This window comes from Tachysurus fulvidraco, chromosome 4, assembly GCF_022655615.1.
Source record: "Tachysurus fulvidraco isolate hzauxx_2018 chromosome 4, HZAU_PFXX_2.0, whole genome shotgun sequence".
NCBI classification, from domain to species: Eukaryota; Metazoa; Chordata; class Actinopteri; order Siluriformes; family Bagridae; genus Tachysurus; species Tachysurus fulvidraco.
The window spans coordinates 11,279,935-11,299,738 of record NC_062521.1 but is presented as its reverse complement, the minus strand read 5'-3'; the positions used below and the strand labels follow the sequence as shown (position 1 = coordinate 11,299,738).

General features: G+C 42.8%; 1 protein-coding gene across 4 annotated transcripts in view; it reads left to right on the top strand.

Moving 5' to 3' along the window:
* The window catches only part of akt3a (v-akt murine thymoma viral oncogene homolog 3a), an 84,783-nt gene that overhangs the window by 45,006 nt on the left and 19,973 nt on the right, over positions 1-19,804 (top strand). For all 4 annotated transcript variants that reach the window (XM_027150143.2, XM_027150144.2, XM_047812532.1 and 1 more), the window contains 4 exons: positions 14,561-14,686; positions 16,602-16,713; positions 18,739-18,883; positions 19,497-19,628. In XM_027150143.2, coding sequence (XP_027005944.1) covers positions 14,561-14,686; positions 16,602-16,713; positions 18,739-18,883; positions 19,497-19,628 — 515 coding nt within the window. The remainder of the gene's footprint in view (positions 1-14,560; positions 14,687-16,601; positions 16,714-18,738; positions 18,884-19,496; positions 19,629-19,804) is intronic.

Here is a 19,804-nt window from a genome sequence, read left to right as displayed (position 1 = left end):
ATCCATCAACGCCTCAGCACGGCAGCACCACGGCATGCTGGGAGCTTGCCACTACTCACCACTGCAGCGTGATTGAGAGCAGAGAGAGAGAGAAAGTCATTTGAGTGTGTGTGACATTCACTTTAGGAATATGTGTGTAAGTTGGCGTACTTTACTGTATGTGAAATGATGAACGATGAGTCCTCACACTGTGCTGCTTGTTTTGTAGGGTTAGGGTCAGCGCTGTAGGGAACACGCCGCTACATACTGTACTTTCTCCTATTCTCTCGACTAACACTTTGACTGAGTACCGCTGCAAACTTTTCTCGTCCTGGACGCTCATCGTTTCTCTAGTTTGGAGAGTCGCTGGCTGCACAGCTGTGTAACAGCCACTGCCTCCTCTGCACCATACACTCCCTCTGTCAGCTCTGCACGGGAGGGGTGTATGTGTGTGTGTACAGCACACATGTGATTTAGCACTGGAGCCCTTGCACTTGCACGGCTTACGCAGCTGTATTGTAGTGGACAAACAAAGAGGTTATTATCATGTCGCCGAAGAGATGGTGCTGTGGGGGCTGACACTGTGGGACAGACAGCGTGTGTGTGTGGTGTGTGTGTGTAGGAGGCTACTGATTGGGTGGCGAGGCATCGCTAGTGTTGGAGACGATTGTTGACTTGCCATCTGCCATCAAGAAAAAAGTATGTGTGTGTGTGTGGTGCAGCTATAGCTGGGTATTAAAGTGCTTTTGAGGTGGATAGAAGAGGTGGGAGGGAGGGAAGGAGTGAGAGAGAGAGAGAGAGAGAGAGAGAGAGAGAGAGAGAATGAGAGAGACAGAGAGACATGAACATGTGCAGATGTCACACAGCATAATGACTGGAACTTGAGACTCAGTGCCAGGCTGCTGTTGCTACTGCTGTCATTACTTCTGAGGGAGGAGACTCGGCATGCGCCTGTGTGTGTGTGTGTGTGTGTGTGTGTGTGTGTGTGTGTGTGTGTGTGTGTGTGTGTGTGTGTGTGTGTGTGTGTGTGTGTGTGTGTGTGTGTGTGTGTGTGTGCACGTCTGGGTTCGAGTAAATGAGAAAGACGCGAACACCCCGACTGTAGCTTTTAGACTATGCCAATTTGAGCAGGAGTTACCGCTGAGCCCGTGCTTCGTTGAGTCAAGACGGGATGACGGACCGCTCGAGTGAAACACAGCAGCAACAGTGGCATCAGCACGAAGCCTTGCTCTTTTCTTTCTCACGTTTGCGGCACGTAACTTATCGTTAGACTCCGGGCTCTCTGTACCTCCAGAGGATCGTCAGTGGGCAAGCTGTACTGCCTATTAACCTCTACAGCCATAAACATCATCGCAAGGATGCTAACTGATGACTCCGGCGTTGCCCCAATACAAACTCAACCCCCCCCCCCCCTCCACACACACACTTTACACCCCCCTCTATTTCCTTTAGTACGTTTGTCTGCCAATTCCATTTCCTCCTTAATGCGTACGCATTACAGCCAACACAAGCAAAAATTCCAGCGCTTTTAGCCTCCGATGTATTTTTCATTCTTCGCCCGACGTGCTGAATGGCTTCTCTTGTTTTGCGTTTGTAATGTATTTCATATGTGTTTGCGAATTAAAACAGCATTGTGTAAGCTGTCAAGAGGATAAAGCTCTTTTTTTTTTCACGACCAGCTTGCCAGCAGTAATTAAAAGAAAAATGAAGAGCATCTCTGCCTGCACCGAATCCGTTCTGTTATCCGCTCTACAGTTGTATCGATGCTCTTTGTAAAGCACCGTTTCCTTTACCCCTGAAAAACACACGGAAAACCCGTGAAACGTTCCTTTCAAGGATAGCTATTAATAACACGGTAACGGGGAAAATAATCGGATAATAATAACGGATATCTCTCATAAATATTGCGGAATCCAGAATCACGTTTATGATTTCAGGTCGGAGGGCAGACGAGCCGGGATCATCAGTTAAACTCGGCTTTTAAACATTAGTCCAGCACGTAATGTCCAGATGGTAGCAGCTCGAGGGACGTCGAAGCCACTACATCAAAAACAGCAGCTCAGTAGAAGACAGCAGTTTGTGAGTTCAAGTGCCATATCTGTCCAGGCCCCACTGATCTGAATGAATGGGCTTGCTTCAATGAGGTTGACCTAGTCTGGTGGTTGTATTAACCATAACCTGTTGGATTTGAGTGTGTGTGTGTGTGTGTGTGTGTGCCCGTGTGTGTGTTGGGGCACACAAAGACAAACTGCAAGAGAGATGTTTAGAGAGGGGGTGAATATTACAATGCATTTATTTTCTTCAATGTAGGTTTTGTGTGTGTGTGTGTGTGTGTGTGTGTGTGTGTGTGTGTGTGTGTGTGTGTGTTGCATGATTGGCTACTATAATAATATTAAAGCCCATGATGGTGCACAAAGGGCACTCTGGAAATGGGTGTGTGGAGAGGGGGCAGTTTGGACAATAGAGGCGAGGGGCTCCTCCATCTACAACCCGACACCCCCCGACGCCAGCTGCCTCCCAGCGCAGCAGCCTGCCCTGGTGGATGCACTGCTGAATAAATAATAATGCCGGCCCCTACCCCTCGCCTATAATGGCCATTGAGAGCAGCCGAGGTCTGTGAGAGTGTGTTCAGGGAGTCCTGCACCTGTTCACCACTGGCCTGATGGTGCAGCTCCAGCTCTCTTCAGCCCTGCCTGTTGTTCCAGACCCGCCTTTCTGAGCCTCTGTGTTTGGGGCCCATTGTCCCTTCAAGGCCTCCCCTTTTAATGAACTCAGTTGGCCATGGATATATTTAGCCCTAGTCGCAGCAAGTCCTCGTCCCCTCCTGCTGCTGCCCGAGAAACTACAGCAGACGGCATGGACTCTGTACGCCGACTCTTTTCTTACACTTAAATTTCATCAGTTTTTAACCTCTTCTCCCTCTGCGTTAGTGGTCCAGATGATCCGAGACACACCGAGCTTGAAATGGCCGCCGCTGATCAGTCGATTCGACTCCAAAGTGTTGTAAATGAAGAATTTATTATGAATATAAGCATCAGTGTTGATTCCCTGTACAAAGACATCAAGCCTTGTATGAGCCTGAGTGCGCTTGGAGGAGAGCACTAATCACACAGTCGTCTAAGTGGATTTTTGGACAGTGGACAGAGGACAGAGAGTGACCCCTACTGTCCCGTCTCTCAGCAGTGGAGACACAGCTAAAGGCATTTCCCAGGTCTGCCAGTGAACATAACATTTGGACTGTTTGATTCAGTCAGGTCATGGAAGGGATTAAATATCGCTTCTGAGACAGTTAGACATTCAAGTTTTAAAAAGCAACATAAACTAGACAAACAGCAGCACATTAAAGCCTGTAGATGCTAAATGTCCAACCTGATGCCCTTTTAGTGCCACTTGTCGCAATCCTACTAAATGAAAGAGGTATATTTATAGGTTTATGTACAACATCGTTCTTCTTCCGCGTCCGAAAGCCGTTCAGTTTACAGACTAAATGATCCATATGCATTAAGCATTAGTCAGCTTTATCTCACGATTCCTGTTTGTTTGTCTCACAGGGGAAATTTATCTTAAAGTAAAATGAAATCCAAAATAACACTAAAGAAATGTTCTGCATCTCATTTCAATCTCTGACCCAAATGCAAAAAGAATCAGTTATATTTACTTTCCTCGTCCCAGAAGTTTTCATACATACAGGAAATGAAACGTAAACTCTTTGTAAAAACGCACACAGCGTCGCCTGTCGTGCTCGCGACGAACTCGCGTTATCTCACTTCGGATGCTTGTGTTTAACCCATCTTTGTCCCGTGTGCTTTCCTTTTCTTCTCTTTACCACGGCCTTCTTTTGTCAAATCTAAAAAAGAAAAAAAAATCGTTATTACTGTAAGACAATTACTGTCACATCCTAGAACAAAAGCATTTAAGCCGATTGCTAGGACGCATGTGGACATTTGCTTTTGCTCTCCTCTGGCGTATGTGTATCACTCCATCAGCAGGATGTGGTGAGCTTGCTGGAATATATTTTTAGATTTAGAGCAGATCTTTGAGTGGGGGAAAAAGTTGTACTGTATTTTTTTTTTTGGTGCACATTAGATTGAGACACCTGGAGTCCGTGTCTCCTGCCTGCTTGCATTATACATGGGAACGTGTACAGTAACGTGTGTAAGTCACCTTGTGAGACTGTCCAAATGGCATGAATTAATGATGATTGTGATGACAATCCCAGCAGATAGCAGAGACCTGGACTGGGGTGTGTATTTTAGGACACTGTGTTTCTGAGGTGTCTCATGACCATTAATGGGTGAAATAACCTTGGAGCCTTGCTAACCCTAATACCCCACTCACTCTTTCCCTCTCTCTCTCTCTCTCTCTCTCTCTCTCTCTCTGGCCCATTTATTGTTAATTCACACTCACGTGTGTAACAGTTGGTATTGTGTTTTTCTTCCTCTCATCAGACGCCTCAGTTACTGCCCCAGGTGTGAGTGTGAGAATCTGTATAAGGATGCAATCACTCGGGGGCTAGGAAGGGCGGGGAGAGGGTAGAAGAGGGGAGAGAGAAGGGACACGGGGAGAAGGAAAGAGAGGAGGGAATAAAAAAGACGTAGTGCGTGAAAGTGGGAGAGAGAGAGGGGGGAAGGGAGGGGAAAGGGAAAGGGGGGGAAAGGGAAAGGGGGGAAAAAAGGAAAAAGAGGGAAACGAGGAAAAAAAAAAAAAGAAAAAGAGAGGGAAAAAGGGAAAAAAGCCACAGCCAGAGTGTCTTATCAGCGTAGCGTAATTAAGCAAGAGGTAAAGAGTTTAGTAGAGGACTATTAAGAAGAAAGAGGAAAAAAGAGGCAGGAGTGTGGTGATTATAAGAGTAAGAGAAGGACGAGTACGTATTTTTATATTTAGAACAGCGTACAAGTCCACACACACCAGCCGTTGGGCAACAAGCGTATGCGGACTCCATGTTGTATTAAAATTGTCCCGCCGGACACACCCCGGACCGGACACACGGACACACAAAGAATATGCAAAAGTGAATCTTTCCCCGCGGACCCAACCGCCGGACACAAAGAATATTTCAACGTTCCTAGTCTGTTATTGGGCTTTTTGCTTTATAGTGTTGTTTGTATTGTATATCTGTAGAGGTGAAAGAGGTAGGGGTCGGAAGATGATGTTGATGATTCGAAAAGGTTTTGCAAGGTAATAAAAGTCCTTTTTTATAGTGGTTGAAGGATTGGGACAAAACAGAATTGCACAAAAAAACGGATACACTGAACAAGAGCAATTGTCCATGTCATCCACGGTTATTAATTTTCGGTTGTTTTTTTGTTATTTTTTTTAAATTATTATTATTTTTAATGTTCTAATGAGCAGCTTAGGCTAGTCGATAACGATCAGTTCGTTTCAGTAATTTTCCTAGTAGGAAAGAAAGAAATCAGACACAATCAGGAAATCAGTGTAAGGGTGTGGGAGGGTGGGAAAGGATAGAGAGGGAGAGAGAGGGCAGAGAAGAGGGGGAGGAGAGAGAGATGAAAGGATGTAAGGTGAGGAGAGGAGAGAATATATATATAAAAAATAGATATATATAGATAGAAGATGGAGAGCCACGACAAGAAAAAAAAAAAAAAAAAAAAAACAAAAAAAAAAAAAAAAAAAAAAAAATTTATAAAAAATTTAAAAAAAAACCCAAAAAAAACAAAAAAACAAAAAAAAAAAAAAAAAAACAAAAAAAAAAAAAAAAAAACAAAAAAATAAAAAAAAAAAAAAAATTAACAAAAAAAAAAAAAAAAAAAAAAAGATAGAGATATAGATGATAGTAAAAAGAGCTATCGCTAGCGATGAGAGATAGAGAGAGAGATAGAGAGAGAGAGAGATAGAGCAACCAAACAAGAAAAGAGATAAAAGAAGAGAGCGTAGCGATAGAGATGCGCGCAAAAAAAAGAGGCAAAGAGAGCGAGAAGCGATATCGAGCGCTAGATAGAGAAAACTCTCGCTCTCTCTCGATCTATAGAGAGAGAGATCGAGAAGAGAGAGAGTTCGGAAAAGAGCGCAGAGGGAGCGCGAGGACCTCTATCTCTTGCTGATAAGAGCGCCCTAACCCTAGCTCTCTCTCTCTCTCTCTCTCTCTCTCTCTCTCTCTCTCTCTCTCTCTCTCTCTCTCTCTCTCTCTCTTTCCTGACATGACATTAGTATCCTCTTACGGAGTTATGGACTGTATAGTAAACATTAAACCATAGTGATGTTGAATTCCTAAATCTCTTGATTCATTTCCTCTTGCACTTTGGACAGCCTTCCTGGCTGTAACTTAAATCACAGGTTACTATTATTGCACTTGTTCTTTTGTTATCACATCCGCAGTAAGAATGCCTTCACAGTGATGTGTATAGTGGACACTATGTCTAACTGTGGATATTTTGTGAAGCGTCCTGTTAGGACAGGTCTGTTTAACATTTATTGAAGTAGTCTCATATGTCTGTAGGTTTTCCACCACAGGATGTAGGATTTTGTAATATCTGGGTTCTTGGATAGATGATGAGCTGGAATTTTATCTTATTGATTTCACTAAAGAGGAGAAATTGATGGAAAAGTTGAAAAGCTTATAGCTGCTAAAGACTGAGTAAAAATGTAAAAAAAAAATATTTATAAAATATTTAATATATCAGTAGGGACTATATCATGGGATAGATTCTGTGTGTGTGTGCATGTGTGTGTGTGTGTGTGAGAGAGAGAAAGAGAGAAGGGAGAGAGAGAAGAAGGGAGAGAGAGAAGAAGGGAGAGAGAGAAAAAGAGAGAGAGAGAGAGAGAGAGAGAGAGGAGCATTTTTTTTACTTTTTAGGCAGCCAGCAGTGTTTGTGTCTTATTCGATCTCTCTCTCTCTCTTACACACACACACACACACACACACACACACACACACACACACACACACACACACACACACACACACACACACACACACACACACAAACTACTCAAACTGATGCTGACTGTAACTGTAGGCCGGTGCCATCTAGTGGCTGAATGTAAGCATATGCATACATGGATGGATTGATGGATAGATGGCTGTATGGATGAGTGCAGACTTTCAAGTTCTCCCATGTCAGTGCTTCTCTTTTTTCCTTCCTTTTTTTTCTTTGCAGTTTTTCTTTTCTTATTGCTTATTACACCAGAACCATTTCCAAAGCTTATTACACCAGAACCAAGCTTTCAAAAAAATTAAAAAAATAAAAGAATAAAAAAGAAAGAACAAAAATCAGGCCCATTTTCAGTGATTGTGTTGTTTAGATTGTGTCACTGTAGCAGTACCTTCTGTTACTAGATCACATGATGACATGCTCAAGCTCCTACACTCATGCAGCAGTGTGACTGTACTCCACGTTCTGTTCATCAACACACAGTTCAGTGTGTGTGTGTTTTGTTGGGCCCAGTGTGGCAGTTCCCTGCACCAGCAGGGGGGCTGGAGGAGCACCAGGAGGCCAAGCTGTGTGCAGCTGGCAGTGTGATGTGTACGCAGGCCCCCTGAGAGAAGCCCCTCATCCCCCAGGCAGCCACCCATTGTCTCTGCCTTCGCCATCACTGTGCCCGGCTCTGCAGCGGGCATCTGCACTCGGGGAACAGATGATTCCACGATGCAGCTCATCCGGCCTCGGGGGAACGAAACTCTACTACATGTCACAAAGTGTTCTTTGGGCCTTAGCTTCATTTTATCCAGTGCTGGAAAGGAACTGGGATCGACTGGCTGATTTCTGAACTGCTTTAGTTATTAATGCAAAGTGCTACAGGTAGTAACAAATATTCTGCCACACAGGAAATAGTTAGATAAAGGGAGACAATGATACTTTACTGATTGCTAACATCATCCAGAGACAAGATCCAAGATTGAATGAGACGTGGTGTGAAACATGTATACTGTTGACCTGTATAGGTTCTTAAAGGGAAAGGGAAACAATTTCCTTAGAGTTATACCTTTAAATAGACGTGTGTGTGTGTGTGTGTGTGTGTGTGTGTGTGTGTGTGTGTGTGTGTGTGTGTGTGTGAGAATGTATTTTACATTTGGTTGCACATATAATTTATCTCAAGGTTCTAAGTCTAAGTCTAAGTCTAAGGTGTAGTATCCAGGTTTACACACACACACACACACACACACACACAGAGGCCTGTTGTTGCAGTATGTTAATGGCACTAATATAGTCTAAGTGGATTGGCATGAATCTGCCCTGGACATAAGTTGTCTGTGAACCTTTTTTCAGCGCAGTGGTTGCAGTGAGACGGAGACGATACACACACTGAATGTGTCTACATCCCAGCTTAAGCCCACTTGTTTGTACCATTGATCATAATGAATGTAATCCCACTCAAACTGCAGAATGCTTTTTTCTTTTCTTTTTTATGTATCAAGAGAGCGTTCCTGGCCTCCGTGTTTAAGCTGGACTGCTGCATCTCGCTCCCCTCAGACATCCTTCCAGACATTCCGACACTCACTAAGTCTCTCCCTCCATGTGACCATGTGCACTAATCAAACCAGGGGCGTTTGTGTCTGTCTGTCCTCACTGTTAACATGACCTTCATCTGGATAAGGAGATCACCGCTTAAGACTTTGGGGACAGTTCAGGCAAAAAAACAAAACAAAACAAAAAAAAAACCAGCAAATCCCTAGCATTAAGCACTGTCCGGTTCACCTTCTCATCTTAGCCAAGCCTTGAAATTGCACTTGACATCTTCTCAGCTGAAGCCTCATTCCAGTAGAGCTGAGTAAAGTGTGTGTTTGTGGGGGTCCCAATCTCTCGATCTCACGATACTTAAAGTGTCTCATTTGTGATTAGAAAATAATTCCATGTGCATTTTCATGCGTGTTGATTTTTTCCCCCCCTCTTTTTTATCGCTTCTATCAAATAGCACCATTTTCCTCCGTGATAAAAAATCCCATTAGGTTTAATGTATTTCTCATATTGTTTATTTTTAATTAAAATATCAGCTTTTCATTTTATTTAAAAAAAATAAAAAAAATAAATAAATAAAAGATTTCAAATGATTGTACGTCAGTGCAGAATTTATTTTTAAGGGAGAATTGCAGTGCACGTAAAGTGCACGCTTTTCCCCAGCGCTAATGATACAAGTGAAGTTTTCACATTCATGAATTTCGTTGCAGGTCCTTCTTTTCCCAGAAAAATCAGTATCTCAATCAAAGCTTAAGCATGAAAATAGTCCTGCTGTACAGCTTACTGTACATCTGTCCACTTCTTTGTTAAAGTGATGCTTTCGAAAGTTCTAGTTTTCTCCTGATTCTTTTTATTTTTTATTTTTTTGCATGTTTAGCTGTATAGCTATAAATACATTTCCTGGAGTGTTTGGTGTTCTGATTTGCTCTACAAAGCATGTAAAATGTAAATAAGTCTTAGTACCTGCCAAAGACAGATGTCCAGCATCCTAAACCAGAGTATCATGCTCTTTGATGTAATAGCAAGGGAACATTTTGTAAACTTCGCAAGCAAATAAACTATTCAAACCAGCCTCGTTTGGGAAGCACGTTTCAGCAGCTGTAGCCAGACACAAATCATTTGAATTATTCTGCAGAAAATCTCACCCGTGCTTAGAGAGACATCACTGTGAGGGCCGTGCGTATAAAACAGTCAAACTCTCCGTTTGTGTGTGGATGAGTCAGAGAGAAAGAAAGAGAGAGAAAGAGAAAGAGTGGGCTCGTGTTAGTGTTAGTGTTGCCATCTTTGCTAAAGCAGCTCCAAAAATGTTCTCGAGCAAGCCTGTGCTGAACCGAACGCACCTAGTACAGGAACAGCACCGCTATAATGCTGCCCACGTCTGCGGGTGCGTGCCTGAGACTGGGCTACGCTGGAGCGGCTGTGGACACTCATGCCCAGGCGAGCTGCTGCCGCTTGGAGTGCCCAGCGTGTGCTGGAACGCGGCAGGCACCACTCCCACAGCACCCATCACATGCTCATCTTTAAGCCATCTGCAAAGCAGAGCGCTCCCAGCCAAAGCATTAAATTAAATCCTTGTTTGGACTGATTAACAAATGGCCTTGTTTTTTGTGTTCGTGCTTTTTCTCTCTTTTGTCGTCCCCCACCCCACCCCACCCCCTCATCCTCGTCTCCCTCCAGCCCTCCCCTCGCTCATTTCCTCCTGCCTCCATCGTGCACAAAACATCATGGAAGTAACGGGCGAGTTTCAGAGTTTCGCACAAGTTTGCAGAGCGGGCGGCGATGTTTTGGTGGGGGGGTGGGGGACGGGTGGGGGGAGCGTTTGCTCAAGAACGCGTCTGTCTGGAAGCGGCCCGTCCAACTCCCTGTCCCACAGGCGTCCGGCTGTCACAGACCACAGACAAATGAACAATTAATCTAGGCTTGTAATTGAATGGCGCCCAGTATGATATTTTAATTGTGCAGTTGGAGCTGTCTTGATCGCAGAACTTAATGGGAGAACAAGGCAGGAAATGAGAATTTTCCACTGCATATTTACAGAGCTGTGCTCCTAGTATTGAGAAGACGCTTATTCTTGTGCAGGTGTCTGCAAACCTGTGCCTGTGAGCTTATGTGCTGCACGCCAGACCAGATGCTCTACCTTTTTTTGGATTTGAAGGACACCGGACTGTAGGATTCAGTATAAAGACTTGAGTAGAACTTCATCTACACTTTATTTACACCTTCTGCTTCCACTTTAGTACCTCAATAACATCCAACTAAACCAGATAACACAATCGGTGCTTCAGGTAATTCATCCCGCTTCCTGTTTCCTGCGACATACTGATATAGATGTTTCAGAAAGTAGAATAAAGAGATCTTTACCTTATTACGTCCTGCCATAAAGGAGCCTGACGCACTTAGTAGACACAGGTACATTTAGGTGCTCTATAGATAGTTCTTAAAGATATTCTCTCCATATTAGATGTTATGGAAGAGAGAATCATCATCATTCAGAACGTCTTATTTTGCCTGAAATGATAAACTTTTCTAAATAACATACTGAATTAAATTTCACTTCACAGAATCTTAGAACTTATCTTAGATTATTACTGGACCTGTGTGAAACACACATACACACCGCAGACATTGAGACACTGACTCATAAAACTGTATATTACTATTAATTATTATTATTATTATTATTATTAGTAGTAGTAGTAGTAGCTAGGTGGTTAGCATGTTTGTGTTATACCTCTGGGGTTGGGGTTTGAGGGTTATGGGTCTCCCATTCAGCCGTGTGTGTGTGTGTGTGTGTGTGTGTGTGTGTGTGTGTGTGTGTGTGTGTGTGTGTGTGTGTGTGTGTGTGTGTGTGTGTGTGTGGTTTTCTCCAGGAACACCAGTTTCCTTACCCAGTCCAAAGACACACTGATTGAATCTCTAAATTGTGCCCTCATTGTGCCCCCAGTCCTGGCGACCCTGTGGGACAAGTGATGATGGATAATAATAATAAGTATAAGAAGAAGATGAAGACATTTGTATGTGTAGTTTTTGCAATTTGCATAAATATTTTTGCTCACATTTCAATTATTTTGAAGCATTTTTATATTTTCCAAAATGATCTCTGCAAATCAGCTCCTCTGTATTGCAGCTGTGGCTGGATACGTCTTACAGGATACTTTCTCCAGCTTTTTCGCTCATCAGCCAAACTTTATTTCCATTATTATTAGATAAGGTTTGACAAACTGCTAGACAGCGACACTTTGTTCTTCCATCAGCTCACACCCTTCCACTCTCTCTCTCTCTCTCTCTCTCTCTCTCTCTCTCTCTCTCTCTCTCTTTCTCTCTTTTTGTGGAAAGGCGGCTGCCTCTGTTCAGCTGCTCCCTCCTACCCATCGACTCCACCGCCTGATGGAGGCATAGCGGCGAAGACCTCCGTCTCCTCAAATTAACATGAGCAGGTGTTTTTCTCTGATGTGTTAATTAAGAGAAGCTGGTGTCATTATGCTTTAAGTGGATGTTACAAATAGAACATGTTGTTTATTTCCTCCTCTGATGGAAAAAAAAAGTGATCAGAGCTGTCACAGAGGCCTGTGTGTCACTTGCTGGAGATAGCGCCTAATTACCAGGAGTTTAGAATCAGAAAGCACACGTCTGGGGATTCTCCGGCTTCTGCGCTCACGTGGCTACCAGATTGTCTGTCTTAATAGATAAGATCCGAGGCCGTGAAACTCTGCCGGTGTAGCTTCGAGGTTAGATACTGCAGATTTTATATCGTTTAACCCTAGCAAACTTTAATATGAGAATCTAGCATTTGTTTCTGGGATTAGTTGATGGAGAAAGAACATTTTGAAGTGAGAAGATTTTGCACGGCTCTTTGCGTCTAGTTTTACTTCTGATACTGTTTTACACCGAATACACATCCTTGTTTCATGGTGGAAGCTGATTTTTATTATCAACCTGAATTTTTTTTTTTTTTAATTAATTCTTTAAAATAATGATCATTAAGCAGAAGTAACTGTTTAACTCTATTGTATTGCTGTAGCTTGGAAGGTTACCGAAGGTTACAATTCGGCTGTCACTTTTGTTTTGTTTGGCGACACGTCCATTCATTCATTCATCCATCCATTTATTCATCTGTTCGTTCATCCATCCATTTATTCATCTGTTCATTCATTAACCAGAGCCAAAGAAAAAACATTGTCATGTCATTCTCCACAATTTGTACATTTTCATAAGCATTTCTATTTGTATCTAGCCCACTGGGGTAAAAAAAAAAAATCATACATTTTCATTGTTTGGAACAAAAATACAAAGGTGTTTTATTCAACCGCTAAAATTCTGTATAAGATTTTTCTTCTTTTCTTTTTTTTTTTTTTTACCTCTTACACTGAAAGCCAACAGTGTCCTGACTTTTATATTGGACTTATTGTGATGAAATAATTCATCTGTTTACACTGAGTGAAAATGTTAAATGATTTCAAATAAGATCATTATTTCTGTATATGCAGCTAGCAGTAGTTCTACATTTCGGTCTGGTTTATGCTGTTACGAGCAGTAAGACACTTCACTCCTTCTGTGTCCCACAACGTTCCCCTGTCACTCATGGGACATGCATGTTGGCATGAAAGCTAAAACCCACTCACACAGGTTACTTTACACCGAAGTGACTGCTCTATAGTCAGGATTCAGACCCAGTGGTTGAGGATTTCTAATCAGGAACATCTCCTCCTGAAACACATCATTGTTCAGCACCTTGGTTGTGCTCTGAAAAGGACAAATTCTTTTCCTCCCCGGTTTTTCTCCCTAATTTGGTGACCTGCCAATTTCCCTCCAGCTCTCTCCTCTCATATGACAGCTACCAACACGTACGGGTGTCTCTCACAGGCTTCCTCAGAGACGTGGAACTCTAACCACCACGTACTGTACGTCTGACCCGCTGTTCATGCCGTTACACGGTGTTGTGTAACAGAGGAAAGCGTTATCTGCCTTCTTCCGCATACACGACTTCACAGAAGCTGTTGTTGTTTTGATTGACACGGATAAAGGGACGACGCTTTTTCATTGTGTAGATAGACTGCGCTGCTCTTTAGCCTGACATAACATGTAATAAAATGTCTGAGAACACAGCAGAATATTTTTTTATTCAGTTCAACCTATACCTACAAGCAGGACGGTTGAGGGGAAAAATAAAAATAAACTCTTCAGTCCCAGCTGCATACTGTCCAGCTCTTTCTTTATTACGTTTTTTCTTAAAGATAGAAACCTCAAGCAAAATGTGCCAGAAGTTCTTATTAGAGTTATATTTGCGTAACACCTGTACTGATTTGACATCTAAAACCAAACTTATCAGACAAATCTTCACCTGATGAGGTGTAAATATAAGCAGTGCTGCAGATAAATTAGCCTTAACACATCATTCTAAGTACCACATGCCGCATAACAGATCTATTTAATGTGCATTAAAGTGTCGGTGCCTGGGAAAATGTGTGTGTGTGTGTGTGTGTGTGTGTGTGTGTGTGTGTGTGTGTGTGTGTGTGTGTGTGTGTGTGTGTGTGTAATAGGCTTGCCCCCTCCTTCATGCTGATGTTGACACTCTTGTAATCCTGCTGTTGATTATTAGATGGTGCAGGCTGTTGCACCAGAAGTTTTGCATGGTAATACAATAAGAGCAGCTGCTCAGCAGATGTTGTGTTTTCACTTTAGTCTGGAGGGGTTAAAGGTTTCAGAATCAGTACAGAGTTGCCCCTGTGGCACCTACCAGTACAGGCCTTTGTTTTGTTTTGTCTTTTTCCCTTTCCCAAACCACACACACCAGGGTCACTACAGTGCGGACTCTGTCCACTCTAACATCTGGCCCTGAATTTAGCCGGACGCCACCCGAGCTGATCTCCATGTTAATGATATAATCCTAGTGTTCCGACAGGGATTTGAAAGCAGACTCTCGTCAGACGCACAGAAGCCGACTTTTGTACTCGGACAAATTATTCTTTCCTCACAGAGAGAATATGTCTAATTATTATTATTATTATACTTATTGGTAATATAATCACTTACAGCTGCTTTAATGTGCTTTAAGTTGTGTGTTTTCAGGACCTGAATTCATCAGCCACAGTTTGCTGTTCTTTCCAAGTACTTGTTGTCATTGCGATTATTTTCTTTTTTTTTCTCCTTCTATCTCTAAACAGGTGAATATATCAAGAATTGGAGACCACGATACTTTCTACTAAAAACCGACGGATCCTTCATTGGGTACAAGGAGAAGCCACAGGATGCAGACCTCCCCTACCCCCTCAATAACTTCTCTGTTGCTAGTGAGTGAACGTTATGTGGTGTTGCCCTTTATCTTTGACGTTTGCTCAGTGTAGGCTGTGTTGTGTCTTCGAGCTGTTGCCTCTCGGCACTCGGGACGTTCCCGGAATTCACAGAAGTTTACATGGTGTCAATCATTTGGCAACTGACACAACTGACTATCCAACAGAGTCAAAGCAATGTACTTAGAAATCGTGAATATTTATTTATCCTTTATTTGGACTAGTTTACTTTGCTTTTATGCTGCAGCAGTTTTGCTGTGAGCATCTGGTGAAGTAAACTCGTTGGTAACCTCTAGAAAATGCGCACCGCGCACATGCACATGCTCCTCCATGGCATGCTGGGTAATGGGCCCAGAGAGCTGGCTCTAGGACACATTCGAATGAGCCTCTGTCCCTCATCCTCCCATCCGTCAGGAGGCACGGCCAGGCTTTAATCTAAAGCCTGGAAGAGAGAGGAGTGGCCATACATGCAGCCCAGGCTGCTTGGCAGGGGAGCGGATTGCCACATCTGTTGCAGAAAGCTGGGAGGCCAGGTGGTTGTGGGAGGCTCGTAGTCTAATGCGCTGTCTCTCCCCACCCTGTCTATCCGCCTCCGGACCACTCGGACACACGCACACACACACTGACCAGATCTACATCTGCCCACCAGGCAGTGCAATTAATATTCCCCAATTAGTCTTTTCTAACAATGATTGCAACATATGACAAATTTTGTGCTTGACTCCCAGTAATTAGTTCAGTTTTATACTTTTATACGTTTACAATTACAATTATGATGTATATTAGAACTGTAAAAACAGAAAACAGAAATAGAGTAAAACAGAAATAGAGTCATGATTATTGATGTATTTTTGCTTTTTTTCCCCATTTCTTCTAATATTCAGATTACATTCACATTGTTCCTTCGCAGCACTAATGCAATACATCTCGAACACTCGCATGCAAGTTTGTTCCTTCGAAATCTTTTGATGCTAGTCAGTCCTAATTTGCAGTGAAGCGACTGCCATGTTTTGTCTCCTGATGTTTTCTGTGCTTGGCACCCTCTCAACCTTATTTTGGACCCGAGAAAGCTAAAGCACGGCACGAGCGGTGGAATTTGCAGCTTCTGGGTTGTTTAATTGGCATGCTCGCTCTGCTTAGCGGCTCTTGCTTCAAGCAAAGCTTGTCATCTGTGATCCTACGTGGCAAAGCAAACAATGCTGTCGGCTCAGCTTCTGCTCCTCCTGAGGTGTCACATTCCCGGCTGCTGTGACCTTGTTTTTCTGCTCACAGCGGGCGCCTCTAATTTTCATCTACGGCCCAGGTAGAGCACGTACCCCATGACATCTGCGCCGTCGCCATTAACCTTCGGGACCGAATGTAGGCCGTGTCGCTGTTTGCTGCCGGCTGGAATTGGCCAGCTGAGAAAACCTCGCGATGAGCTGAAGGCCGAGTGCTACAGCGATTCACCTGTCGTTCGGCTATTTTCCTCGCTATCCGCTGCGACAATGAGCCGAGCTCAGAGATCACCTCCGCTCCCCTACGAGCAGAGACGCATTTAAATGTAGAGAAACATCTGGTGTCGCAGACCTCTGTGCTGTTTATAGGGAAGCTGTCCATGTTCACTTCATTTCTCTCTCATTTGTCTCACCGTGGTGTTACGTTGCTTTCTCCTGCTCTCCTGCCTCCCCTCTGCTAACAGACGTTTGATAAACAGCAGGTTAAAACAAACAGTAACAGTTCCCTACAGCTGGCCAACCTGACCTCACTGCATACACAAAACATCCTCCAGATTGTAGGTCACCATTTCCTTAGTTTGATTTTTCAGTATCCGTGTATTCTGTGTGTAGGCTGGAAGCATCAAATCAAATCTCGAGCCTCACTCATCTCCTTCCCTTCCCTTCCCTTCCCTTCCCTTCCCTTCCCTTCCTTACAGAATGCCAGCTGATGAAAACCGAACGGCCAAAGCCCAACACCTTCATTATCAGATGTCTACAATGGACCACAGTTATTGAAAGGACCTTCCATGTGGACACTCCAGAGGAAAGGTAAGTCTGGTTCCCAGTAGAGAATTAGTTCTTATTAACACAGCATGCTGCCAATTGCTTTGGCACCCAGAAGATTTAAAAAAAAAAAAAAAAAAAACCTAAGTAGCGTGATTATTCTATCATCACTTAAAAAGTGAGGCGTTAAAAAAACGCACTGGCCTGTATCCTCCAGCTGTTGGTTTCTCAGCAGGAAGGACAAGTGCTAGGAAATCCAAACAAAAAGCAGAAAGCGATGTACGCTTACGCTGAGAGAATGAGAGTCGCATGCTGAGTGTTGGTCATTCACTCAGAAACACAGTGCTGCAGTGATCGTCGCACTCCTAATAAGACTGCTGAACATTTGATAAGAAACCCAGGCTTAAGCAGAATGAATAGAGTGAGAGATGAGATGTATAGAGAATGGGGTTTCTGTTTGGGGGGGGGGATGAAAATGTAGCTAGAGGACATCGCACTAGAGGACACATTATTATAAACATCAAGCACTCACATTTTGTATGTTTCATGTGCTATGGCTTGGTAAGTCACCACCTGTCAAAGCCGTTGTACACATTTGGTAGATTTTGGACTTAACCAGAGTTCTATTTACAATGATAGCTGTGTGACATGAGTGACGCCGAGCGATGACGACTAGATATGGGCGTGTCCTAATGAACTTTATGCAAATATGGGGCAAATCGGTGCACCAATGGGAGTGAAGACAGCAGCACGCACGTGATCTCTGGCAAACAGCACACACTGCTTCTCCTTCATCTCATATGATATGATGCAGGTATACAGTGCAGAATTTTAAACACAAACACCCAAATCTATCTCCAGAATCCAGTAGCATTTTAGCACCAAGAAAACTAATGAACATGATCACTATGGCAACCAGTAGGAGGAACACTGACTTGTAGTAGGTACATCGACGGGAGACTTGTGGCGAATAAATCAGAGTATTAGCACAACCCATCATCATCATCATCATTGAAAACAGGGGGAATATCATTTAACATGTCATTCATTCATACAGTACAGTACTCTTCAGTACTGTAAACACAAAAGTACTCTTCAGTACTATAAACCAAATTCTGTCGTTTTTTTAAATGGTTTTCTCAGATCTCATGCATCAGATACTACACATTTCACTACATTGTATTAAATCATTTCTAACAGACCGACTGTGATATTAGGGCTTTTAAAGGAAATAACCTGGTCTGCCTCGGATCCATTACTGCGATGCTAAAGATCTTATCTGTAAGAGAGAGACCCAAAATGTTCTCTCTCTAACGTTGGCTTTGCTTTTCTTATATTTAACGCTGCAGCTTTGGTGCTGTGTGCTGGACTAGCACAACCCTGGCTGCTGCATGGCTTAAATTCACATCTGCGCGCTTATATGCGAGCTGGCTGTCAGGGACGAGCCGGGGAAGCAAAACACACTCACATCTAAACACAAATTTAATAATCCACATGTGTCACTGTGTCAGCGTAACGTTTTGTTTGGTTTCAAGAGCCGGCCTGTTTAAAGTTTCCGACAGGCACTGATACGCTTTTTCGAGCTCATAGAGTGACTCTGAACTTGAAAAATGACACAACCGTCTGCTGAAACAATGACATACAGCAGGCCTCTCTGAGATGTATTCATCATTATTAAACACACACATGCTCAGAAATACGAATGCATGACTGATTCTACACAACAGATGTTGTTGCTGCACAACAAAACAAAACTCCGTGGAGCCGACACGTTGGCTTAGACGACATCCCGGCCACTTTACATCCGTTAAATAGACGAAGTTTTTCCGCTTGTCCAATGTGTGTGTGTCATCAGATATTTATTTAGGTCATCTGGGCTCATCAGGGATGTATGTGTAGAGCTTTTCTCTTTTGGGTTTGAACATTTCAGCTTATATTATCCCTAAGGCGGTAAGAATGAAAAATCCCTACAGCTTGAAACATCTTGTATGTTTTCTAATCGTGTGTGTGTGTGTGTGTGTGTGTGTGTGTGTGTGTGTGTGTGTGTGTGTGTGTGTGTGTTTGTCTAAGGGATGAGTGGACAGAAGCGATCCAGATGGTGGCTGATAAACTCCAAAGCCAGGAAGAGGAGCGCATCCAGTGCAGTCCCACCTCACAGATAGACAACATCGGCGAGGAGGAGATGGACATCTCCATCAGTCACCACAAACGCAAGGTACCACCACACCATCTGCTCATGATCCATAAAGAGAAATTTGCTTTGTACGGTATTAACGTTAAAATAAATAAATAAATCAAATCATGAATTTTCTGCAGAATGTCGTTTTATTTCATTAATCGTACTGACTTTGCACAAAGGTTCCATTTATTGTCAAAAACCAACAAACCATGGATCTCAGCATCAGTGCAGTAACCAACAATTGTATTTGTTTGTTTTGTTGAAATAATAAGTCAAAAGAGTTTAACGTGTAACTCACAATACACAATATGGTCAACTACAGAATTGTGTCTGAATAGCACCTAAAAATATTTAACAATCATTCTACTAATCTTTAGTATCTGCTATATTCTGGTATGGGATTCTAACCCATTTCAGGACACACACACACACACAAAACACAGGCTGACTTATTTTCTTACTTGTTAACCCATATTATCATGTATTAATGAGGAAATGTATGATTTTGTGTTTATTTAATGTTCATTATGTAAGCATTATGTTTAGGTGCGTTCCCAAAATCCTAATATACTTTTTATTGACATCATATATTCACATGTGGCTGTTTTATTTATTTATTTATATATATATATATATTTTTGTGCTGCAGACGATGAATGACTTTGACTATTTAAAACTACTGGGAAAAGGCACTTTTGGTAAAGTCATTCTTGTAAGGGAGAAGGCCAGTGGGAAGTACTACGCAATGAAGATTTTGAAAAAAGAAGTTATTATCGCAAAGGTACGCTGCAATACTTTGTGTGATTGTCGAGCATTACTTTGTCTGCCTCCAGAACACACCGAGACAAAAAACAAACATTTCCGTTGTATGGTGACTTAAATAAGAGTCGTCATTGATGTTTTAGTGGATAATCTGACCTCTATACTGCTGCTGGAATCATAAAGACTTTCATTCAT